Here is a 26,080-nt window from a genome sequence, read left to right as displayed (position 1 = left end):
CTCTACATCAACAACACTCTAATACCACACACAAACACACCGAAAATTCTTGGTGTAACATACGATACATCCATGTCTTTCAAACAACACCTCACAAACATAAAAAACAAATGCACACCTAGACTTAACGCTCTTAAGTCAATCACTGGAACAACATTTGGACAAAACAAAGAAACTAATATAACAATATACAAACAATGCATACGCTCAGTGATGAATTATGCGAGTCCTGCATGGGCTCCTAATCTCAGTGAGACACACCACAACACCCTTCAAATCATACAAAACAAAGCCCTAAAAACAATTACAGGCTGCACAAATACAACACCTACAGAACATTTACACCATGAAACAAAAGTCCTCAAAGTCAAGGACCACCTCGACATGAGAGGCACACAAACACTTGCTGCAGCCACCACAAACACATCACACCCGCTACACTACATAGCAGAACACCCACACACACCAAGAAACATTAAAACTACACCCAAAGACCTTTATTACGCACAGATACTCTCTTATCTTCCTCCACAACCACCAAATACCAGCCTCCGGAAACATATTCATAATCATATCACTCACCGCTCCATTAACACACTGAAAGACAACACACTGCTGCATGCCAGACCCCCTGATATCCACCCTTCTGAATCCTCTCTCCCACGAAAGGACAGAGTCCACTTGGCCAGACTGCGGTGCGGTCACCACCCAGCACTTCTAAGCAGTAGTGGGATTCAAATTTTTCGTCAGCCGGTTCTGTTATAGTCGGTGTATTTCCATCTGACACTAATTTGCAACCACTTCTTAGCCACATTTTCTTTATATTATTGTTATCAATTAAATATTCTAACTAGAAATATGGAAAACTAACAATATTATATTTAAAATGCATCTCTGGCTGCCAAACGTAAAAAATATTCAAATATTTACATACGAAAAACCTGAAAAATTGTCAGGTGGAAAAAAAAAAATGGGGTATAGACCTGGGTGCCAACCTATAGTTAGTCTCGTGATCAAAAAATTCGATTTGGGCAACCTAGTGCAGGTGTATTTATTTTTTTACGGACGCATGTTTGTGTGGGGGTAGTGTGTGCATGTATAGGCTATGTATGTGCTTACACGTGTGCATATGTGTACATGTACATGAGTATGTGTGTGCATGTGTGCAATGCATTTGTGTTATTTATAAACAAACATGTTTGTGTGGGTAGGCCTAAGGAGTGTGTATGAGAGTGCGTGTATGTATGTATGTCCATAATTATAATAAAATGTAGTTTAATAACACAAATATACAGAGAAACCAAGCACTATATACATGAAAAAAAACTGGTAACCACTTGTGTAAATAAACTATGCAATAAATCACTAACGAAAGTTACGAAACATACCGTCCCGGTATTTATCGGATGAGATGCAGAAGACCACTGACAAGCTGAGCAACTAGTCGGTTCGCCAGTTAGCCGGTTCGCCGAACTGACAAATTTGCGTGAGCCGGTTCTAGCGAATAGGTAAGAACCGGCTGAATCCCACTACTGCTTCTAAGCTACCAGAAGAGGCTGGACGACCGTGTTGTGAACAGCTGCCCAGGATGTAACACTTCACCCCATACCATACAACACATAATGGAAGACTGCATTATACACAATCATGCACGCAAACAACACAACATACACTCTATAAAGGATTTGTGGGAAAACCCAGTTTCGGCTGTGGCCTTCCTTGGGGAGACGGGACTGCTCGGACAGACAGTCTAGGGAACGACAACAACAACAACAACAACAACAACAACAAAGATTAGAAAACTGGAGGTTTATTTGAAATTCAGCCATGTGGGTAACCACAAGAACAATGTGTTATTTCAAAATTGTGTTATTGTTCGCAGCCACCCACACCTTAAATAAGAAAAGTACCTTTTGATAAATGTATGCATGTACAATGCATACACATAAATTGAAAATGTACTGTACATTAAAACTTCAAACTCACTTGGACCCGTAGTTGGGAAAACACATCTGCAAAGTTGGAGCGATGATTGTTCCACGTTAGTAAGAACTGATCTGCCCCCATGACTAGATCTGAAAAATAAAACTTTATTAGTATAAGCAGAAACCTTTATTAATATAAAATTGCATCTTCAGATTCTCCTAGACTTCGCGTGCAGCCCGAGTGGTGTAACCACGAGTCTATAATTAGTCTCAAAACACTCAGCAACTCAATACACCCTACAGTTTTGTAAAATCTTCTGACAAATACTAATAAGGATGTGACCAATCTCTTGCCATGCCTCCAACATCTCTGTTAGAATTGTTCCTGGCTCTAGAACCAACTCAAGAGGAAACACAGCCAGTTCTGACTGTGCCAGTAATGACAATAAAGTCACCCACAAGTTAGTCTTACTACAAGCACACTATAGTCAAGCTTGGCATCAAACATCTCTTCAAATTGATTGACTGTGATAAAAGCATATTGATGTAAGAGACAAACAGTACAAAAGAGTGGTACAGAGAGGGTCCATGATGGAGCCTATACTGCAATATGAGAGATGAAGCCCGAGGTGTGCTTTAACCTCACCAGCATCACATGCCCATTAACTGAAGTAAGCATCCCCTTTTGCTGTAGGCTGTAATTGATCAGATATTATATCTTCAGCTCAATACCCAAGGTGGGCCTTATTGCTGTGGCCCAACCAATAGTAGATGTCATCTGCATTATTGATCGCTTTCCTGGTAAATTTCTCTCGCACCAGAGAGCCACTACATCCATTCCAATTCTCCTGGGTTCCACCAATAAAAAGGGAAGTCAACTGTTCTTGGAGGAGGAAAGAATAATCCTGGTTGCTTACATGACGACTCCAATGGAGATTCATCCTGGGCCAGGCTATGCCTGTGCTTTCTTTCCCTGCCCAATGAGGGCAGATTAAATACTGTATTTATAATCCAACAGTCTCAGGAGCTGTGGAAAATGATAAGGAGCCACCACTTTGGCACTGTAGGGGACAGCTGTGAATCATGCGGTGTTGCCCCTGGCAGTAGCTGATTGGCTCAGTGTACCCTACTCTTAGGTTCACATCATATATCTCAGCCAATTTACCTATCTGAGCAAAGAGGAGCCACACATGTTGGCTTAAATCAGGGTCCAAAGAGGCATGTTGCTAGACCCTGGAAAGGGTGCCTCGATGCAACTAAAGGAGCATCACTCAACTTCCAGGACTCACATATACTCACTCTGCAGGGATGCCACACATAGCAAACACATGAATGAGCCTCTGGAAGTGTAATAAACCTCATGACTACTGTATAAACAAATATACCTCTATCTACTTAAGGATTTCAGATGATCTTACTTTTCATCCATCTGGGTGTACAACACACTTTTCTCACTGATGGAAAACCAGTCAGGAAGCTGGTTTGGTCATCAATAGTCTATGAGGTAGAAAATACGGAGTTGCATGGTACCAGTAATAACAGTGCATCATCTGATATTACAATTGCCAGTAAGAAACAAAAATTTCTGAACACATTCTTTATCAAAATAAACAAGATACACTATACATTAATACTGTTACATAATGAACATGTTAAATGTCAAAATCAGGTACTCATCAAATACAAGGAATAATCTTTAATGCTATAGGTACTAATGAGTGAAACAGTTCAACAAAAGATATCAAGTACCATAACAAGCTTGAGTATTAGCAAGTTAGCCATGATTAGGAGACAACTGAGGGGTACCCGAGCAATAACTTCCTTCTTTTACTAATACAAACTTGGTAAATGTCACAAACATCATCAAAACAGTACATTTCTCTCATATTCTTGGAAGAGAGAGAGAGAGAGAGAGAGAGAGAGAGAGAGAGAGAGAGAGAGAGAGAGAGAGAGAGAGAGAGAGAGAGAGAGAGAGAGAGAGAGAGAGAGAGAGAGAGAGAGAGAGAGAGAGAGAGAGAGAGAGAGAGAGAGAGAGAGAGAGAGAGAGAGAGAGAGAGAGAGAGAGAGAGAGAGAGAGAGAGAGAGAGAGAGAGAGAGAGAGAGAGAGAGAGATATATATCTAGTACAATATTAGTTTTCGTGTTACTTCTTACCGATATATTTTCTTGGTAAAACTGAGTGTATAACCAGGGACTTAGGATTACTCTCAATACTACCATTTTTAAAAGTGCCTGTATAACAAACAACTAATGAAAACTAAGCACAACATTAACCATGTTTTTTCTTTCTAAATCAAATAGTATGATTGTGCTGTTTCACACTATATCTGTCATTATAATTACAAGATAAAGACTGAAAATTACATCTGTTGAGTTCTGTTATGCCATGAATGTGGGTATGATTAAATGCAGAATGCTCCATATTTACAGGCCTATTAACATTGGTGTTTAGAATATTTCAAATATGGGAGGGAATGGTCACAATAAGTATGATAATGCTGGATAATAATGAATCATAATTGCTGAGAAAATACAACTGTGCTAAGATGTCAGTAACAAGTAATGCTGAAGAATGAATAAAATATATAAACTTAAAAAAAAGGCCTTACTGCCATATGCTTAAACATGTAGGATCTGAAAGCTTACACCATTGCAAACAAAAATTATACTTGAGTATACAACCCATAACTGATACAATATATGGTATTGTGCTCCACATTCTTAGTTTATACATACAGCCCTTACTCCACATTAGCAAAAATATGAAACAAGGAAAGAAGTGGCTGGAGTAAAGAATAGCAACTAATACTGAAGAGTTTAATGACAGGGTAAAATGTGCCCACTGTGAGGTACCAGTTCAGCAAAATGTGATGTTATTTTTATAATAGATGATACCAATGCAAGGAGGAATGTTCTGGAATACTAAATAAATGTAATGCTGTTGTATTGTATACAAATGCAATAAATATACTTCAGTATAAATTTTGCCTTCTTGAAAAAACTCTATCCAGCCTAGAAACGAGGAGGTGAGGAGAGCAGGGGTGGAAAGGGAGTTTGGAGATAGGATTGATGAAAGAGCATTGGAATGGTTTGGACACATGGAAAGAATGAGTGAAAAAAAGATAAGTAAAAGAGGTGTGGAAGGAGTGAATATGAGGGGCAACCAAGGATGAGATGGATGGTTGGGTTAAATGGGGTGTAAGGAAAGAGGAGAATGTCTGTTGAGGATGGAAGGGAGAAGATAGGGGAGTGGAGACTGGTTGTGTATGGATGATGTTGTGATGCATGGAAGGGTATGGGTGGGGGATTGGGGGGTTGGGGATGAGGGAGTATGTGTGAATAATTTGATGCAGCCCTAAGGGATTTCTCCCAGTCTTCTCTTTTTCTGCCTGAGGGGACCGAGAAGGGGGTCACTGATTAATGAACCAGCCTTGCTGCACTGCTTCTGACCCAGGGCACTGGGCAAGATGCAAGGATGACCCATCATCCAGGAAGTGCTAAGAAAAGAGGAAGGAAGGGATGGTGAATGGGAGTGGAGTGTGTGGGGATGAAATGGGTGGGAGTGTATTTATGCCTTTGACTTTGGCTACCTCCCTTGTATGGGGGAAAAAGACAATGGTATATGTATGGAAAAAACTTAGTGAATGGCAGCAAGACCCAGACTGTGAGATTGAGTGAGTTAAATGATAAACTAAATGAAAAGACAAGTATAAGAATGATAAACTACATGAAAATACAAATATAAGAATGGAAACCCAGGAGATCAATCAATCAATCCATTGTCCCTGGTCTCTCTTGTTGAAGACCTTCAGCATCAAAGAAACCATCAACAACCACCGGGAAGGACAGTAAGTCACTTGGAGAAGAGATATCTAGGAGATAATGTATGCAAGCAAGTTAAAGGAACAAACATACATATTCATAAAAATCATCAATATAGACAAGGAAGCCACAAATATTGTATGTTGTCACCAATAACAATTGTTTATGTCTTTGGGGACTGTACCACACCAATGAGATGGAGTTACAGAAGTCATTGTGGTAGGCAGATGTTAAAAGCAATCAACATCCTTTTTTTGGGTGGACATTAGCCTCCAATCATAATAGAATGCTGCATGACTGGTCCACTGGGGTGTCAAGTCCCTAATGTTTTGACAGCATTAATATTTTCAGCCAAAACCTCAGAAGTAGAGAATGCTATAAATAATAATCCTATAATGACCAAAGTTGAAACTTAGATTTTAAAGTAAGAAGCATACTTTACAAGGTCTCTTGACAGTGAACTTCGATGGCAAAGACAAGCTGGAGAAAGAGAAAGCAAAATAGAAACTATATAGATAAAAGTATGCAAGAACGACGAGGAGATTACAAATTCTATCTTAATGATAAGCAAATGGTTGGAGAAATAAATAGAGATATATGGCATCATTAAACTTGAAAAATATAGAGGCTATGGATGATGAACAAAAAAGCACTCTAGAAATATGTGATAACTAATATGGGAGAAATGAAGAATATGAAAATTATCTTTCAAAATGTAAGAGTCAAAAGTTTTAGTCACAGTGCCAGAAACTGAAGTTTGCAAGGTCTATAATCACAAGCTTTCTAAATGTAAAGCAAATGCAAATGAATATATAAACTGCACAATTGAAACAAAGCAAATCAGAAGCACATGACAAATGCTATACACAAGTTGGCTCTTCCTTGGGTTCTTGTAATAATATGTTGAAAACATAAACACCTGATATGTTTACAAGCTGCTATAAATATCATGCAGTGTGATAATCAATGTAATTGAGGACAAGAATGGGAATTTGTGATGTTTTGTCTGACCTATTCATACAACTCCAGCAACTTTTCTTGGTAAAGTTCTTGTAGAAATTAACCACTTTGGTACAATGATGCCTACGTAGGCGTCATGAGGCATGAGTGGATACACGAGGATGCCAGCATTGGAGTCTTGATTATATATATTTTTTGTAGTTGGGAAAGAGGGGTGGCTGTTGAGGAAGGACTGAGAAGACAGAAGATAGGGGTGAATGGAGAATAATTGCATATGGTGCTGCTGTGATGCATAAGAGGGAGTGGGTGGGGGGATTGGGGGGGCGGAGATCAGGGAGAATGTATGAACGATATTTTGATACAGCCTGAATGAATTTTTCCCAGTCTTCTCCTTTTCTGCATGAGGGGACACAGAGGGGTGGATGGGAGTGGAGTATGTGGGGATGGAATGGGTGGGAGTAGATTTTATGCCTTTGTTTTTTGGCTACCTGCCTTGTAAAGGGGAAAAAGCCTTTGATATATGTATGTATGTAGTTGTACATGAGTTACCCCCAGGATTCCATGATATGGTTTAATGTTTTCTGTGTTTATTATTATTATTCAAGTAAAAGAGAGCGAGTGTATAATACAGCAGTGATTTTATATTTTATAAAGTAAGTAATGTGATGCATTGTATATATGACAGCTGATGCTGCGTGCAAGAATGTGACTTGTACTGAAGTAGTTAATACTAAGGGATGGTGAGAAAATAATTCCTGCAACCTTCCCATGACCTGTCACCGAAGCGCCATTCTTGTTAAGAGCATCACCCATTATTTTTTTCTTTTTTTTTTGTGAAACATACGTTTTTCTCCCTATTCTAACCTAACTTAAAATTTGTGTGCAGGTACAGACACATTTTGCAAATTGGACAGCCATAACACTGCTTCAGTGATGGGTAGATAGATGGTTATGTGAATGATTTTTTCTCTATCCCTTAATATCAATTTGAGGGAAAAAATGTTACAAGTTGTTTGAACTGTTGTAGTATTAATGCAAAAATTCATAAATTGCTGTACAAGCGGGTGAAAAGAAATGACAGATAGCAGGATGGTTGTGGTAATTATTTTTTCTCCATCCCTTATTAATAATTTCTGCAAGAAATGTTACCATGAAAAGTTGGATTTGGAGCTGTAAAATAGATGCAATAAATATACAAACTGTTGTGCAAGCGGGTGAGACAAAACTTCACAAATACCCAAAAATGATCCTTTCTTAATGATGTGCCATAATGGGAGGGGTATTAAATGGGTTTTAATTGTGAATGAAGTTGGTATGTTGCTCTGATCTTAAAATGGAAAATAGGTCTTCAGTAAACAAAAACAATATAAACATTAAAAACATATTCAATCTAATGACACATTTCTATCATTAAACACAATCAAAACATACAATGCACAAACTTAACAGTAGCACAAAAAGCATTCTACACTTGCTCTCATCATGAGTAGCCTTATTTCAAGTGTCAAATGATTTAAATTAATACTACGGCAAGTTGCCACAAGGTGTACAATATCTATTAACATTATTTCAAATTTTAACTAAGGCAAAATGAGTTTTGTATGTGTGTAGTATGAGATAAAACTGTGCCTCAAGTATACCTGTGTATAATTAAACAGCACTGAACTGCAAGATATTGAGTTTCTATGATTCACACTAGATATTTACTACACACATGTGGTGACACTTAATCCACGCATTACTTAATTCACGACAAAGCACTTACAATTACTGCAAAAATGAAAATATTAACAAGATAAACCATACCTTTGTTTGGGTACACAACAATGACACGACACGCCATGCTCCACACTTGTGAGTCATCCCCCTGTCATCCTACACGATATCACATATCACAGTCAAAATTGGATGTAGGACTTTTAATACTTGCGTTGGAAAGGCCACACAAAGTGCAAGAGCAACTACAAGTGTAAGCTTAAGCCTAACAGGGGTCTGGGCAGCAATATATGGCACGTCCAACTAGCTCCTGCAACGGCGTGCATCTCTATCCTCTTTCCTACACTAACTTCATGACTGATTCTATACTGCAAAATATGCTACATACCATCATCATAACACTTACTATCCATATGGCTTCTATGGCAACTTAAAGATTGTATATTAATTCACATTTTGAGTTGTGTGGTTTTCTGACCACAACTTTTGTTGTGGTTTTTGTGGTTATAGGAGAACTAATTTAGAACACGACGCCATCAAATAAATGAGCATCAGCACGATCGCTTTCATGTGAACATTTTGCTGACGTAGGTGAGTGTTCAACACCAATGTAAATAATGGAGTATTTTATAATGGAGTTAATTTTCATTATCATATTTGGGTTATTTAAGGGGTCAAAACAACATTAAAGTAATATACACAACCTTTATGAATAATACCTACACGGGACCCCCACATCCTCGAGGGCGTGTATAGATAATCTGAAACAGTAGTGGCGTGTCCAGTAAGGGTTCGAAGCCCTCATTCCATTTACTTATAGTTATCACAGCGGAGGGCAGTTGTGAACGTTGAAGTGAAACGCTGTGTTTGGGACCATTTCTTCGTGAGGAGGCCGTTCACGTTCACGAGAGTAAGTGAAAAAAAATTAGTTTGATTAAAATCAGGAGATTTTTCTTGTGTGGTTTAGTAAGGTTGTTAGAGAAATAATCACATGGAGAGAAAGTGGTGTTGGGGCGTTCGGCGCCCGTGGGTGCGTGACGCCCGCATTCCGCGCACGGCCCGACCGCCCGACGCCCCTCGCCCCCGCCCTTTCTCCTTTGTTCAGTGCGGGCGGCCCAGCTAGCACGACACACGCCTGCACGCCCTCCGCCGTCCCAGGCTCCTTTTTCCACGTTAGCCGGGCCATAGGCGTATCGTGTGCATGTGGTGTGTTGTTGCATATTCCAACAAGTGTTAAGTTTGTGTTCGTGTTAGTTTGGTGCAAGGGCCGCCCTCGCGCCCTCGGCTTTCGCAATCGGCCGCCCCACGGCCCGGCACGGCCCAGTACCGAGACGGGCTAGCATGTCGCAAACACGGGGCAGGCCGCGACGGGCCTCAAATCCGAGGACTAGGTCCAGAAGTCCACGCGTGAAGGGTAAGTTGAGGTTTTCGAGCTACTGTGTTGAAGAATAAGGACATAAATGTCGTGTCGGCGTAAAATACAAGATACACTAGTGGATTAAGGCCTGTAAACATGGTTGAAGTGGTTGTAGTCGAAAGCTATCACGAATGATGATTTAGTAACGCAGCTACCCAAATGTACGAAGCTGGCAATAAGTGTTGATAGGTAATTGAATTCACTGTTGTTGCTTCTTCGTACACAAGTAAGATTAAATTTCTTAGTTAGTGATGATAGTGAATAGGGTGGTGAATAGTACTGCGTTTTGTGGGTGGTATTTATCAATGTGAGGTAACATACTTGCATCATTATGTGTGTCAGTTGTTTTTAAGACGTGAAGCACAGTCATTATTTTGGAAGTGTTGTGGTGTGGGTGTTTGTGAATATTATGGTAATCGTAAAATAAAAATGCGACTAATGATTTGAAGAGAATTGCACGTGACCAGAAATGTCTACGTTTCAAATGATGTGCTGAGTAGTGGTTTATTTTATAACCACTAACTATTCCATTCGTGGTTATTTGAAGTGGCAGACGTAGTTAATAATTTTTAAAGGGCAATGGAATATTTTTGGTCTTCATTAAGTACAGCCTGTATAATAACAAACATTTACACTAGATGTGCATGGAACATACCATAGATAAGATTAATAGTTTGACATGTGTAAGTTTAATGTGATAGGTAGCTAGTATATAGTAATATACTTTTAAAGCACAAATTCACTTTAAATATACAGGGCCTCTAGAATAGGATGCAGAGGTTATTTAATTTTAAATTTGTTTCTGGGAGTAGGTGTTGAATTCTGCAAATGACATGATTGAATTGTTGGTTTGGTTAATTGTAATATTGATTTAAGGCTAATCACACACACACACACACATACATTAATTACATTACACAGTCCAACTCATTGTATGTAGCTAGAAGCCTCAACCCATAGCATTTTGTTCATATGTCCATCATAAGCTTCTGTATTTCCACAATCCCACTACAGAAACCTGAAACACACAAGCTAATACAATACAAAACCAAATACCTGGCAAATGAGAAACCTAGACAAAACCCTCCTTAGATGTACAAAATAATTGCCTTATTTACAGTATATCTGATCAGCCAGCACTAAAACAATACCAACACAGAATAGGCAAGGAAACAAATGTCTTGTGCCCCCAGGTGCAGTTATTAGCAACACACTGAATTTATTGTAGTGGTCAATGCTTGCTTATCTTGGACAATACAAACAAGATCTAATCAAGGTGACCTATGGATCAGCCCAGGATTGAACTAGTTTTGCACTATTCCCCAAGAAACCCTTTGCAGAGAAGGACTAAATTCTGATCTGGTTCTCTTTGTATGTGATGACCTCTTGTGTCCTTAAGTGTTCCTGTGTAGGTATACATGCATGTGTATCTATCATTTGTGAAAAGTATTCTCACATGTCTTCGTTTAAGGTACATCTGCTAATATTTTTTCACATGTTTTAAATTAGCACTTTCCATGCAATGACATTGCATTTTGATGATTTTTCATCATAGTCTTTTAGGAATGTTAATAAGGAGTGGTGTCCACATTGCTGTAGATTATGAACAAGGGTAGTGGGTGACAAAGACTGGTACTTGGGAAGGTGAATGAAGGAGGCCAAGTTGTGAAAATGGTTGGGGCAAGAAGGAGGAAGGGGTTTTAGGATAAAGTGTCATATGGAAGTGTTCAATATATGGTGAATAGATTGGCTGGCAAATGATGTAGGACAGAGAATTTTGCATGGCTGGTCTGTGAGGGTGTCACTTGAGTCCCTGAGTATTACTGCATAAATTTATTCATTCAAATTCTATATGGGGATCCAGAGAAAAAGAAAATGTGGAAATGGTGATGGGTATGGCAGAGGAAGCAGTGTAGATGAAACCTGTAGACGAGAGGGTAGTGTAATGAAGGAAGGGTAGTCGTGGAAATGAGTAAGCAGAGAAGAATTAACAAGGTCATACACTTGGAAATTTAAGACAGTGTGGGAAGTGGGTGAGTGAGTGGAAAATACAGGGCCAATAATGGTGCTAGGGTTCATTTGGAGAGAATAATGAAGACATTGTTGTGAATAATCACTATTGTCCTAGACAGGATGTAAGATTTAGGGCCAGTGGTGAAGGATGTTGTTGAAGTATGTGTGGGTAGAGAACTGCTATTTAAGGCACTTAGTGTAGGAAGGTGGTTGTGGGAGAAGTGGACCAAGGGGCAGTTATATTGAGTTCATATAAGACTGGAAAGGTAGGTAAGGAGAAATTGAAGAGAATGAAGTAGAGACAGAAAGCAGGTATATGGGGTGTTTTGAGAAGGAACTGGATTTAGAACATGAAAAGATAAATTTGATTACAGCAGTAAATCATAAGAGGTCAGAGGAACAAAATAATCTAGTGGCAGACATTACATTGCATAGGTGTTTGAGCCTAAAAGATTGGACTAATACAGCACAGACATACTTGGGTTGAATGCAGTGTAGCCAACAACTATTTTTAAGATGTTATGTTCCTTTTCTCTGCTGTATTGTGGGGTTGTGCTAGTTTGGTAGTGGGTTTAATCCTAAAATAAGGAGGACTCGGGACCATTAGGAATTAGCTTTTCTTTCGTGTAAATGTCATTATCCAGATTACAAGATGTGTAAAAGAAAAGTATGTAGAAATGGTATTATTATTATTATTATTATTTTTTTTTTTTGTAACGAGCTGGAAAAAAGGGTTAGTGAAAAGGATGTTATTGGGTTGCATACATACATATATGCATGCATATATACATAGTGAACACAGAAAGAAAGAGAGGGATACACATAGAATAAATAAGCCACAAAACTACTGTTTGGTGATGGACAGAAAATGCCCAAGTATGATGACCAAGACCACAAGTTGTGCCAAAGGGTAGGTACTTCATTGTCTCTATATTCCAAGAACTTTTCCCCCCTTATAAGGGAGGTAGCCAAGTCAAAGGCACGTACGTACTTCCACCCATTCCACTCCCATCTACCCTTTCCTCCCTCTCATCTTAGCTCCTCGTGGATGAAGGGTCATCCCTGTATCCTGCCCACTGCCCTGGGTCAGAAGCAATGTATAGCAAGACACAGTACATCCACAGCAAGACTTCTTTGATTAATCTGACCCCCCCGTATGCAGAAAAAAGAGAGGATGGGGAGAAATACCTTCTGGCTGCATCAAAATATCATTCACACATAATTCCTGCATCCTCCACCCTTCCCTTCCTTGCATGATAGTATCATCTATACACAGTCACTCTCCACTCATCGCTTTCTCCTGCCTTCTCCCCTCCTTGGTCAACAGACATTCCCCTCTTGCTCAATGTCTCCTTCGCCCCAACCATCTGTCTCATCCTTGGTCATCCCCACAAGTTCACTCCCTGCCACCTCTGAGAATTATGGTTGGGATTACTGGGTTGGATAGAGTGAAAAGATGTGGAGGAGAGTGGGAGTGGAAAAGGAGATGGCAAATAGGGCTGATGAAAAATTATTGGGATGGTTTGGACACATGGAAAGAATGAGTGATGTAAGGAACTGCATTGTGTTACATTTTAATGTTGGAGATGACCCTGGCATGGCAGTGGGGTCAATCCCCATGATGGCCACTAAAAATAGTACTGAACATACTGTACTGGTGATTTTGTATTTGTGCACCACCATGCAGGTATGTGTGTCTCTTAAAATGTACATTGATATACTGTTTGTTTGGGAGTTATGGGAATATGCTGTGGTGGCAGACCTGTTTTGCTTAGCCATATTGGTAAAATTTCAAGACTAGTGATGCTTTATCTCCCATGATGGAAACTCCCTTTTTCAGTCATCATATGGTTGAATTGGTATGATTCTGTTTGAAAGTGTGCTTCTTTTCTCCAACTGGGATAACTTGCCCTAATACTTGTTGCTTAGACTCTCAGTAGCAAGCAACAGTTCTCAGGACTTTCTTTAGGTTTTTGGGGAGAGCCACTGGTACTTGTGGTGTAGATGTACAAGTCTGCTCGTATATTGCAGCTATTTGCATAAGAGGGGGAATCGGTCACCAATTGTGTGCTCTCCGTTTGCATAAAGTGGAGTAAAGGTAGACAAAGTTGGTAGGAAATTTGTGCCAGTCCCTTGGAGGTGTTCCTCCAAATGGGGATGAGGGTGTTGGTGGGTTTTAAAGATTAAAATTATTCTGATGTAACATTACAGGACTGCCTTGTGGAAATTACCAATGTTTGGTCTATGGTTGGGGAGATATGGAGGAACAGGTCAAGAATGATTAATATATGTAATAAGAGTAAGGGATAATATTAGTCCCGGCACGTGATCGGCCTGGCAACAGACAAGAATTGTTCAAGATGCAACTACCACACAAGACACAGATCACATTCTACTATTCCACAGCAAGACACTTTCTTCACTGAGTGATTTAGGTGCTGAGGTGCTGAACTTGTTACTCAGGCTAGTTGGGTTCAAGTCTTATGGAAGAGAGATCAAAGCAATAAGGAATTGGTGGATCTTTCTTCAGCCAGCATTGTTTGGAAAAAATTGAGAATTTAGATTAAATCTTAACCATTAGAGATGATTTGGTGTGGGGACAATGTAGTATTAATGGGAATTTTTGTAGGGAAAACAGGAATGGCTTTTCCATTGTTCAGGTGATGTAACCGAGTGACAACCTTTAGGGGATGTAGGAATGAATGTAGGCAAGAACAGTATGATAAGTATGGGAGGGATAGATCAAGACACCCATAAAGATTTGATTAGATTTATTTGTATGAGGTTAAGTGTTTACCTGGGGAGGGTTTCATAGGGAAACTGGAAGAGAAGTATTGATTGATAAATGCAAGGGAGATAGGCAGTTATGTTCAAAAAGTGAACATTTCGAAAGTGTAAATGCTAGTGTGGGAATGAACTGTAGGTGTCGTGTTGTTGCGTTTCTCCATCCAATTCTCCATGGTCTTTGATTTGTGTAAATTTCATCCGTAGAGGACAACACCTATGTTTATGGTCTTCAGTCAATTACTGTATCTTAGTTTCAGGGTATGGATGAGTTTTTTTTTTTTTTTTTTTTTTTTTGTACCTTCAGTAAAGTTGCGTGTACTATTTTGTGTATATAAATTTTAATTTGGATCTTGGTCATCATATTAAGACAACAGGGCAGGACTCGCAGTAATGGATTTAAACTGGACAAATTTAGATTTAAAAAGGAAATAGGCAAGAATTGGTTTGCTAATAGGGTGGTCAGCGAATGGAATAGACTTAGTAACCATGTAGTGAGTGCTGAAACTATCAGTTGTTTTAAGAAACTGTCAGACAATTTTATGGATGGGGATGACAGGTGGTAATGGACATGAAACTTCCTAGTATAGGCCTTATGGTCTCTTGCAGTCTCCTTCATTCTTATGTTCTTGCGAAGATTTTGGTATTAGATTGATGATTGTAGACTTCAGACCCTTTTATTGGTGACCTGTTGCTTTCTAGATTTATATTCAATTTATTATCGGGTCACAAAGCGGATAACGGTGCGTGGTACATGCGTATTATTTGAAAGGTTACCAGTTCGTGTACTGATATTAGTGGGTTCTGCCCTTGCCTCACCCCGTTTTGGGTTAAATCTAGCCCGCCATGTTCCTGTCGTTGTTGGTGACATTTGATCTGACGTGTTTCAGAGTGCGGGGGTGCAAGGGCGGTAGTTTATTGAACCCTGGTGTTGAACAGCTCGGGATCGGGAGGTGAAAGTACATTAAAGGTGATGGTAAGATGCAGTAGGGCTGTGCTGAGGTGTGCTGGCGGCGGTGGCGGTTGGGCTGGGCAGCCCACAAAGCACCGTGCAGATGGAGGCCTGTGCATAACTTAGCTCGCCCTCCTTTGCTGGCGCACGCACACAAACACGCGCAGACACGTACGCGCACATGTACACTTACTCGCGTTTGGGGGAATTGACTGGAAGACTGCAAATAGTGTTGCTACATTTTTTTCTAAAGGGAAAGGAAACGAACAGCTAGAGTGCTAGGCCGAGGCACGGTCCCTTGTGGGGGTGGAGGCGTCTTTATTGGGTAGCGAAGTAAGCCCCACGTGTCTGTGCGGGACCCGGGACAGGACCGTCTCGGGCAGTGCAGTGGAAGAGCACGGTTAAAAACACTTTTTCGTGTTGTGCTTTGTATGTTTTCTATAGAATAGTCGAACGCAGCATGGGAAGAAAAATGGGTAATATTGATCACGGGTCGGATGGAGACTAGAGGCACTTTGTATAGTGTGTGTGAGTATGAGTGAGGGGTTGGCATACAATACTGTACTCCCTCTCGGCTGATGTCGGCTCGCCCCTGGTAGTCGAGCAGCATAAATACCTCGCCACGGTAATGAGCAGCAAACCGGCAATACGATACTTCAGAAGTTAAGAAATTTGTGAAGTAGCGCTGATTGGGAGAAGGAGAGTGGTTTTGAATAGTTTTCGGGTGGTGGTTGTGGCGGTGGAAAAAGAGGAGGGAGGCTTTCGTTAGAACAGACGGGGAAGTGATTGCTGGGTGCAACGCTTGAGTGGTGTTAGATATTCAGGTGTGCGTGCACCCCACTACCGATTCAGTCTTCAAACGTTTGAGTGCAGGTTTCCTTCTTTTGAATTGCATTTGGCAACTAGACTAATCGTTATAAAGGTTCTTGTTTATGTTAATTTGTAAACCCATGTTGGTGTGTAACTTAATAGTGTTTACATTCTTTCTATTCCTACTGTTACGTTTAGTGCAGTAATAATATTATTAATAATAAATAATTATTTAGAATCCCATGCATAGAAATAGAATCTGGAGACAGCCTGGAAAAAAGTGGAGCTGCGTTGCCTAAACTTCCACCCCTCCTGCAAATGCATGCCTATTAATGTAGAAATGTAAACTGGTGGGTTGGGGTAGCTTGTAAGTGATGTTTCGTTGAATGAAACGTATTTTTTGACTCGCTTAACTCGTCTTCTTCAACAGAGAAAGGTTAAAAAAAAAACTAAATTTGGATGTGCTTTCTTTCAATTGAAGTGGTGGTGGGGTGGCATTGATGCATTGAATCAGCTTGAACAGAAATTTGCAGGGTATTGAAGTAATCTAGTGTACATGAATGCATATAATAGGATGAAGGAGGGGAGAGGGGTGTAATAAGTAGCATATGCAGCAGTTCTGTGAAGAATTTTTAAAGTTGCTGAGCGTTATCGGGTGACGTCATGTCGCTCGCATGTCCGTGACAAAATGGCGCCCCGTAAAGATTGGTTCTGTCGAAAGGGTGAGGCGAGGTATTGAAGTGAGGCTATCCTGTGGCACAGAGGATGAAATATGAATATATTACCGACGCTACTTCGAGATTTGTAGAAAGTGTGTGTGTGTTTGTGGGGTGTATGTGGGTCACCTTATGATCGTTCCAATATCGCCAAGCACTAGGGACTTGGACAAAGTGCATTTTTGGCAATGTGGCAAGTCGCATTATAACACCCTGCTCGCAAAAGAAACCAGTTCTCTTGGGGGTTTGGGGGCGTTACGAGCATGACACTGTGGTGCACTGAGAACGTGGATTTGCGTTTATGACTGGGGGAGAGGGTTGGCGTGGGTCAGTAGATAGCCTTCCTGGCCATAACGGGATGGTGGTCTTGTTTGGATCAGTGGGAGGGCGCGCATGCGCCCGGTGTGTGCGCGAGCACACGCACGTGCATGCCTGCGTTTAACCAGAATAAAAATTGATACATCTCTGACCAGGTCCATTAAGCTAACTTTGACCGATGGAATAGTAGAAGCTGGATTCGCGAGCGCGCTTAAACAGTGTGTTCCAGTTGAACGGAAGCTGCTGGCATTAGCCTGAAGAAAGACAACTAGGAATCTAGTCAGTAATAATCAGTTGGGGGCATCATACGCCAGGGAGTGCGTTGCTTCCCTCGCACGCCGACGCCAATCCCCTTCACGGTCTCTCCTCCGAGCAAACTTCCATGCAGCCACCCACCCACACCACCCCACTCCAAACAACAACGCCCGACAGGTTCGATCAGTTTGCCCCAGCCATATCTGTAGGCGTCCCTTTAGTCTCCATCGAGACTTGTTTCTCAAATTGGAGAGGATGATACCAGAAACCTTATCCTCCTTCTGGGGTGGCTAATCCCCCCCCTCGACTGAATAAAATCACCTGGCGGCAGCAAAAGTTAGAACTGGTATATGTGCGTTCGGGACGAGGTAGGGGTAGGGGCTAGGTGTTGTGCGTGTGGTTTTGTTTTTGTACGAGATGAATTTCCCCGTTTGTTTTGATGGGTCGGCTTTGGAATTTCCCCATACACTTCCTTGGGAAAGCCTGTACGCGCGTGCACCATTTTTAGACCTGGAAGACTCATTGGGCGTAGCTATTTTGGGCGAGGAGGAGGAAGAGGAGGATGTCACGGCTCCGCCGTCGTTTTCAGCTATAAAGGGACGTTATGAGCGGGAGGGTATTGATCCAGTCCTGGATGTTTGTGTTGTGGATCTGTCGGTTTGGTGCCCTCGCCAGAGCAACAGAGTGCAACCCTTTCCGCGGTGTGCCGTTGCGTGTTCCCTCCCCCCTCCCCCCTTCGTTCGAGTCGATGACTGGGCCTGACGGGGTCTTCTGAGAAGGATACTGTAGTGGAGTCTCCCAGGCACCGACTTGTTCTCGTATACTTCGACAGGAGGACCTCCCCGACGATTTTTTTTTTCTCCTTCTGGAGGGTCCATTCGAAGTGGGAGTTCGATGGATGTGATTGGTGTAGCGGGGTGATGAGTCCGGCCGTGCCTCCTGCAGGAAAGGGGGCTGCTGCAGGGCTGTTTGCTCATGTGTTTGTTTGTTTGTTTGTTTTACAGTCGTTTATGTTTGGATAGCGATGAGCCCTTTCTCCCATTAGTGTTTTTGTCACACTGTGTCACTGTCGTTCACTGTTCCCACGCTGCCATTTTGACCCCCCCCTCCGCGCCTCAATGTCTTTATTCGCTTTCTCACTATCTACTTCCACATCTCCCCTCCTTCTCTTCTTTACATTTGTATACACTTCCCTTGTATTTTTCCTTCGCTCTTCATTCAATTTTCACTTCGTTCTCCTATCCCGTCTATCTCTCACCTTTTCTCACCAGTCGCATCTTTCTTCTTCATACTTTCCCACCTTACCCCCCTGTCCTGCTATTTCTGACCCTCTCCCACCCCCACATCCAGTACATCCTTTGCCCGTTCTCTTCTGCTTTGTCTCCCCTCTTTCCCCCCCGTCTATATCTTCTCTCTTTCTCTCTCACTTACTTTTCCAAACACTTTCTTGTTCTGGCCTTCCTCACCTTGCATCATCTCTGCCGCCCCCACTTGTTTTTCCATTCCCTCTTTCATATTTGTCCTCTCTTGCCTAACTCTTCTCACCTGTCTGTCTCATCCATTTGTCTATCCCTGTCTTGTTTATTTCGATCACTCCTGTGTCTCCTTCACCGTCTCTTGTTCACTACTCCTCCCCCACCTCTCCCTACCTCTTCCTCTCTCCCTCTATCTACCCCCTCTCTCCCTCTCTCCTTTCTCTCCCCACTCTCTCCCCTCTTGCACAATATTCACCACTGGGTGTATATGCTTGTGTACATGTACGCCGGTTATTTTCATGTCGGTACGTTTGTACGGTTATGTTAAAAAGAATCTAGGCGTGCTGTTGTAATACTTTGAGTTGATAGTCTTGTGGTCTTGCTACGTGTGCATCAGGCTTGGCCTCGGGAAAGGCTCAGCGTAGTTCACTACCTGTGTTGTATGACGTCATCGCTCAGGTACTCGGCCGACGTCATCACACAGGTACAAGGGCGTGGTCGGGGCTCGGCGTTGTCGAGTTCGTGTTTGTGTACTTCCCCCACGTGTTCGCTTGGGTGTGATCGATTGTGAGAACAGAATAAACGGAGTAGAGTTGTTGAGGAGGAGGATGTTGTTGGTAAGGTGGGCGTATGTAAGTTTGATGGGCGTTCTGTGTACACACACGTATGCCCCTCCTGTTACACACACGCCCACAGGTAAAATTGTGTCCTCGGTGATATCGTTGAAAAAGAACTTCGTCGTTGCCTTCACCTGTAACTGTAACAACAATTTTCGGTTACACAGTTCCATACATCTCCATCCACGCCTTCCACCAGCACCACCGTTTCCGTCAGCACCGACGCTGCCTCCCATTCCCACAGGTGCTCCACCACCCGCCCTATCCGCCTCCACCTCCTCCGCCACCACCCGCACCTTCACCGCCGCCGCCGCCACCACGACAATTAGCCAACCACACTACCGCTGCTACCGTCGCTTGTTCACCGAGCGTTTTGTTCTTTGTTTCTTTTGTGACTGCTACGCCCTTGCAGCTCTTCCTGCTGCAGTGCCGATCCACGGGCGTGTCTCCTGAAGGAGGGTTCTCCTGAATGATTAAGGTGTTATGGTCTCCCTATCCCCCTGGAGGAGTTAGTAAGGGGTTCCTCTCCCCTGGAGGAGGGGTGCCTATGATGACTCTTATTCCGGTAGAAGGTGATGGTGGTTCTCTTGCTCCAGTGAAATGTAATGGGTCTCTTACTTATATAATCGTTTACGACTTCTTCGTCGATCATAAAACTCGTTTCAGAGTACTAGGAGTCGTCACGGATGTGCACGTCACACCCACTGTGCATCATCCCTGATACCACGACTCGGGGGTGCGGGCAGTGTCACGTCACGCGTTATACATTTTGTTATGGAAGGCGGATGGCGATTTTGTTATGATGGAAGGGTCTGAAACAAACACGCTACTTGTCACACGTGTGACGTAATACATTCGCCTGACGATTGTCAGCATTAAGTGAGCCATGCCGTTATATAAAGGGGTCTGGTATGGACAGCCCCCGTCATCATTCCAGCCTTAGCCGATGTCAGCCCCGTGGCTATGAGCCCCTGACAGCCGAACTCTGGGCTGACAGGTCTCTTAATGTGAAGCCCAACACCGCATACCACCACATCGCGTTCCACATACACAGAATACTTCGCCACATCCTGGACTCTAGCGCCCAAGCTCCCCGCCCCGCCCCGCCACATCCTTTCTTCGTTACACCCCCCTTACCCCCTCTCCCCCTCTCCCCGACTGGATCGTCGCGAGACCCGCACGTGCAGGGAACACCTGCTTGGTCCCCCCCCCCCATCAACCCTACCTCTCGCTACTTCTCTACATCATTACAGGTATTTCTCACAGCACCACCACCCTCTCCCCCTCTTTCTCCCTCCTTAATTTTCCAACTTCCCAAACCTCCCACTACTTCTCTGTATCATCACACACGCCCTTACCACACAAGCTGTACCCCATCACTATCATCACCCATGTGGTTATCACCGCCTCAGCCTCCACGTTCCAATCGCACGAAGCATGACCGTTGGGACCGCAGGCTGCTGGCTGTGTGACGTGCATGTAGAACGGAGGCTGTAGGAACCTAGAGATCGAGGAGGAATTTGTAAATTGGAAGGGCAGGTCCTGTGAACGGGCCATTTCACTGCTCCCGCGGCTTGGGCTGAGGCGATTGCGGTAATATACGTTACTACTGCTTTTTAATCTTTTCTAAATTAGATCGTAGTGGTTAATTAGTATCCTGGTTGGGAAGGCTTGTGATGGTAGTTTCGTGGGGGTTGGGCTTCATCTTGTCGAAAAGTCGTCGACTTGAGTTTTCCTTCAAATCGACAGATAGACAGAAGGTCGAAAAGAAAAGTTATTTTCGCTTCGGGAGTAGCTGTGACGTCATCAGGAGTTGCAAGGTTCCTGGTGCCGTCGTGACGTTATATTTTTTATTAATGTTTACAATGTACTTGGCTTTACCTCCCTCTTGTGAAAGCAGTTTGGGTACTTTAGTGCATCTTGCATTCTCCTCTGCTCGGGTCGCGCGTTGACAACGGACATTACCATTACAGGTTTGCGATTTGACGTCACACGGGTGGCCTCAGCGACATGACGTCAAATGGGTGGCCCCAGCGACGTGACATCATATCGATGGCCCAACTGCCATTACGAAGGGCAGTAACCCTCCTCAGCGTTCTCCCCCCCCCCCATTTCCCCGCTCTAGGGTGGTTACTGACATGATAGGGTAAGAGTGGTGTGTGTGTGTGTGGGGGGGTGTATCTCCCTTTATCAGGAACATCAAGACTGGAGGGGGAGTTGGGCTTTGTTCCTTCGGGTTAATTTCATGTGAAGTCGGTTCACTCAAACTCGCCAGTGTCTTGGCTCGATTTTAGGCTTAGTTTTATCTCGATGCCCTCTGCAAGCATGCAGCTGCGTAGGACGTGGCCCAGCTGGTCTTGGAGCTGGTGGTGGCTGGGCAGGTGGTATGGGGTAGGCCATCTGGCATACCATGTGACCATAGCCATCTAGTTCATGCATGTCTGTCTCCCATAGGATCTAATTTCGGTTGACGAATGGTGTCACTTGCTGAATTCCCAGAACCCCCCTTCGCCCCTCCCTCCACGGCCTCGTCTCCCCCCCCACTCGCTCGTTATGTATGCTGTGTGAGTTAGCATCTCCCCAAACCTCCTCTCCCTCCCTCCCCCCTCCAGCTGCCTCTAGTGAAACCGTCAACTTTCACCGTCCATCGGTGGTGGCACCAACGGCACCGCAGTGCCAACCGCAATGGTCGACTCCATCTGCCATCAGCCTAGTTCCCCCCCCTCCTCCCTCTGTTGCACCCACCCCACCCCACTCCCTGCCTCAGCTCAGCTGTTGAATGCCATTGTGCATTACGGGCTGTAGTATGCCGCTATGCCTCTCTACTAGACCCACCCCGATGGGTCGTATTTAGCACTCCCACTCCCCTTCGCTTTCTCGCCCATGTCCTCCCCACCCAGACCTCATTTCCACTTTACCTTCTAACTTTCGCGCTGTTCCGTTCTTTGGTCGTTATTCCGTTGAACGCAGGTTTCCTTTTCCGTGTACTAATGGAACATCTTGTGCAAATAACGACCCGTTCGATATTTCTCCACCCACCCCTTTTCACTTATTCCACCCATCAACCAAATCTCCCCTTTCCCCGTCCACCCTACCCCCACGTACTCACCCCCCGCTCAACCACAACCTCAACTGCCCGCGTGCCCCAGCCTCCCGTTCGTTTTCTGTAGAATTCGTAGTTCTGGTGGTATGGGCCACGCATCGTTGATATCGTTTGTTTGAAGGGTCTCTCTCTCTCTCTCTCTCTCTCTCTCTCTCTCTCTCTCTCTCTCTCTCTCTCTCTCTCTCTCTCTCTCTCTCTCTCTCTCTCTCTCTCTCTCTCTCTCTCTCTCACTCTCACTCTCTCTCTCTCTCTCTCTCTCTCTCTTGTGTGTGTGTGTGCCTAAACGAAGGAGGCAAGCAGTATCTATGTATACAATGTATTGTAGCGAGCCAGAACGCAATTTCCCAATTTCCTGTGAAAATTAACCCGGAGATAAGCCGACCTGACCTGACCCGACTCGTCGGGACCTGATGTGACCTACGCAACTCCCCCAACGCTTAGGAAAAAAATCTGTACAACTAAGAGAAAGTAAAATGTCTTCATAGCGTATCGTGATGGTGCTGTCGAGGCTAATGACGTATGGTCTTCGGCTGCTTCGGCTTCCTTCTGACCCGCCACGTGCCCTTCTGGGATATCCCCCCCCCCACACCCAGTCGGCACAGACAGCTGTTTCCCTTCCACCCACCACCCGCCGCCTAGTACATTGCGATTACCCCCTCACCTCCCACTGTCCTCTTCTCTCTCTCTAGCTCTCTCTCCCTCTCCCTCCCTCTCCCTCTCCCTCTCTCGATTGCGGCGGTCTGGCCTTGTTCCCGCATCGTCGTGTATTCAATTCTCTTTCCCGCATTACTCATCGTTAGTAGGTCTTAGTGTGTTTGCCCCAGGGCCGGGTGGGGGTCTTTCCATCTCCCCCCCCCAACCTCTGCCTTCCTCCATCGTTTCCTCGTCGTTTTCCTGTACGTTTTCCTCCTCTTCCACTTTCTCCTCCACTTCGTTTTCTCTCTTCTCCACCTTATTCATCTTTGTTTTTCGCTTTCTCCTCTTCTCACCCCTCCCCCACCTCCTCCCTGTCAACCATATGACCAAACTTCACTTTCCGTTTGCACCTTCACCCAGAACCCAGTCTCCTCCTCCTCCTCCTCCTCCTCCTCCTCCTCCTCCTCCTTGGCGCCAAACACCATCCCATTAAGAATTTTAGTTCGAAAGTCGCCAATGTTCGGACCTAGAAATTCCCGATACCAGATGTAAATTTTGATAATGTTGTTTTCGTTGTTAATATTGGTGTCAGCCGTAACTAAATCAATGAAGTGCGTCCCCGCACGAGTTGAACCCTTTTGTTGTTCATCCTTCCCTCCAGGGTGAATAAAATCGCTTGACGGCGCCTAGAAATCATCTTAACTAGGCTGACCTTGCATACCACACTGTTGGCATGTCCGTACTTTCCCACCCAAGTTTTCCTCCTACTTCTCTCTCTCGCTCTCACTCGCTCTCTCTCTCTCTCTCTCTCTCTCACTCGCTCTCTCTCTCTCACTCGCTCTCTCTCTCTCACTCGCTCTCTCTCTCTCTCTCTCTCTCTCTCTCTCTCTCACTCGCTCTCTCTCTCTCACTCGCTCTCTCTCTCACTCGCTCTCTCTCTCTCACTCGCTCTCTCTCTCTCACTCGCTCTCTCTCTCTCACTCGCTCTCTCTCTCTCTCTCTCTCTCTCTCTCTCTCTCTCTCTCTCTCTCTCTCTCTCTCTCTCTCTCTCTCTCTCTCTCTCTCTCTCTCTCTCTCTCTCTCTCTCTCTCTCTCTCTCTCTCTCTTCCATCCCCAGCCGACCTCACTGCCTTTCTCTCCCCCCAGCTACTCGCCCCCACCTCCCACTTCACCATCTTTCCTTCATCTCCCCTCTCCCCACCCACCTATCATCCTTAGCTCCCCCATCGCCATCTTTCCCCCCCTCTCTTCCACTTCTTCCCCCTCTCTTCCACTTCTTCCCCCACCTACACCTCTTCTCACCCCTCAACCTTTGCTCCCCCCACCCACCTCTGCCGCGGCCGCCCACCACAACCTCCTAACCCTCCCCTTCCCCTCCCCCCTATCCTCACCGCCCTACATATCTCCTCCCCACACTCGTCCACCTCTCCACCAGCCCTCGACTCTTTCCATCTCTTCCACTTCTACTCCACACCACCCCCACATTTCCTTGCCTCCTCCCCGTCCCATTCCAACTCCTCCCCGTCCCATTCCAACTCCTCCCCGTCCTCTTCCACTTCCCCCGCCCCTCTGTAACTCTCGTTCCACTCTTGTCCGCCCATCACACCCCTTCTTCCCTCCCCTCACCTCTCCACCGCCTGCTCTCTTCCCTCTCCCCACCGTCAGCCTCCTCTTCCCTCTCCACAACTTTCCATCATTGCTCTCGCTCATTGTCTTTCCACTAGATTCCACCTTTCATTCTACCCTATCTCCTTTCCCCCGGTCTTCTTCTTAAGACTCCCCCTTCTCATCCCCCCCCACCCTTACTTTCGCATTACCTTTGCCTTACCTTTCCATGCTTTTCCTTCACCACCGTCGCCGTCCTCCTTCCTTCCCCCCGGGCCCTCAACCCCCACCACCCTTCCAAACTCCCCCCCCCCTTTGAACCACTATCACCTCGCAGCCCCTCTCGACTCCCTCCCACCCGCCCGTATGTGCAAGGGACCATCAGCTCTCCTACGAGTGGTATGCGCTCCTAAGGGCTCTTCTGGCGAGGCGGAGCCAAGCGAAGAGAGGAGAGGAGAGGCGAGGGGTGCTGTCGTGGGGATCTTGCCCTGGAATGCCCGGATGCGTTACGTGGTTTTGAGGTACGTGTACTGTACGCTAGGAGTTTGCGTATTGTACGCAGGTACTCCGTGTCCATTGTGAGACTCCCCCCGAAGTCCCACCCGGGCCGAACTCTGCCTCAATGTCTCCTGTCTGACCTTTTCTGGCGACGGGCGTGCGTTCGTGCGTGCGTCTGTTGGGCGGAGAGTGGTGGCAGGCGGATAGTAGTGGAGTGGGGGGGGGGGGCGGTCCCATGGAGTGTTGAGCTGTAAGTCCTTGTAATGGGTGACCAGAGTATCTCCGCTCCAAATGCAACCGACATCTGTTCTCAAAGGAGTGGGCATTTGTCCTCCATACATGCTTGGTGGTCTAAAGATGGTGGGAATCTGATTTTAGATGGTGGCTGTGGTGAAGGCGAGGGTGGGGGGGGAGGGAGGGAAGGAGGAGGAGGTTAATAGGGATTGCCGTGTTGGTGAA

The 26,080-nt window shown here is 44.5% G+C and overlaps 2 protein-coding genes across 9 annotated transcripts in view; one reads left to right on the top strand and one right to left on the bottom strand.

Moving 5' to 3' along the window:
- Positions 1–8,954, bottom strand: part of LOC143035540 (uncharacterized) — a 64,488-nt gene extending 55,534 nt beyond the window's left edge. Inside the window, exons 1-3 of one of the 6 annotated variants that reach the window (XM_076202660.1) lie at positions 8,829–8,938; positions 3,344–3,422; positions 1,987–2,075 (exon numbers count right to left, since the gene is read on the bottom strand). In XM_076202660.1, coding sequence (XP_076058775.1) covers positions 1,987–2,075; positions 3,344–3,350 — 96 coding nt within the window. In that variant the 5' untranslated portion in view covers positions 3,351–3,422; positions 8,829–8,938. Of the gene's footprint in view, positions 1–1,986; positions 2,076–3,343; positions 3,423–8,512; positions 8,758–8,810 lie in introns of those variants that run through there. The other 5 variants (XM_076202739.1, XM_076202429.1, XM_076202573.1 and 2 more) reach the window with 5 other exon arrangements.
- A 230-nt stretch (positions 8,955–9,184) lies between these two features.
- Positions 9,185–26,080, top strand: part of LOC143035073 (uncharacterized) — a 132,550-nt gene continuing 115,654 nt past the window's right edge. Inside the window, exon 1 of one of the 3 annotated variants that reach the window (XM_076201783.1) lies at positions 9,185–9,332. Coding sequence is in view for 1 of the 3 variants with exons in the window: in XM_076201701.1 (XP_076057816.1) it covers positions 9,764–9,836 (73 nt within the window). In the remaining 2 variants the exon portion in view is untranslated. Of the gene's footprint in view, positions 9,333–9,460; positions 9,837–10,126; positions 10,152–26,080 lie in introns of those variants that run through there. The other 2 variants (XM_076201701.1, XM_076202027.1) reach the window with 2 other exon arrangements.

This window comes from Oratosquilla oratoria, chromosome 1 (assembly GCF_046742065.1).
Source record: "Oratosquilla oratoria isolate Oo_2021 chromosome 1, ASM4674206v1, whole genome shotgun sequence".
NCBI lineage: Eukaryota > Metazoa > Arthropoda > Malacostraca > Stomatopoda > Squillidae > Oratosquilla > Oratosquilla oratoria.
This window is presented reverse-complemented; position numbering and strand designations above follow the sequence as displayed.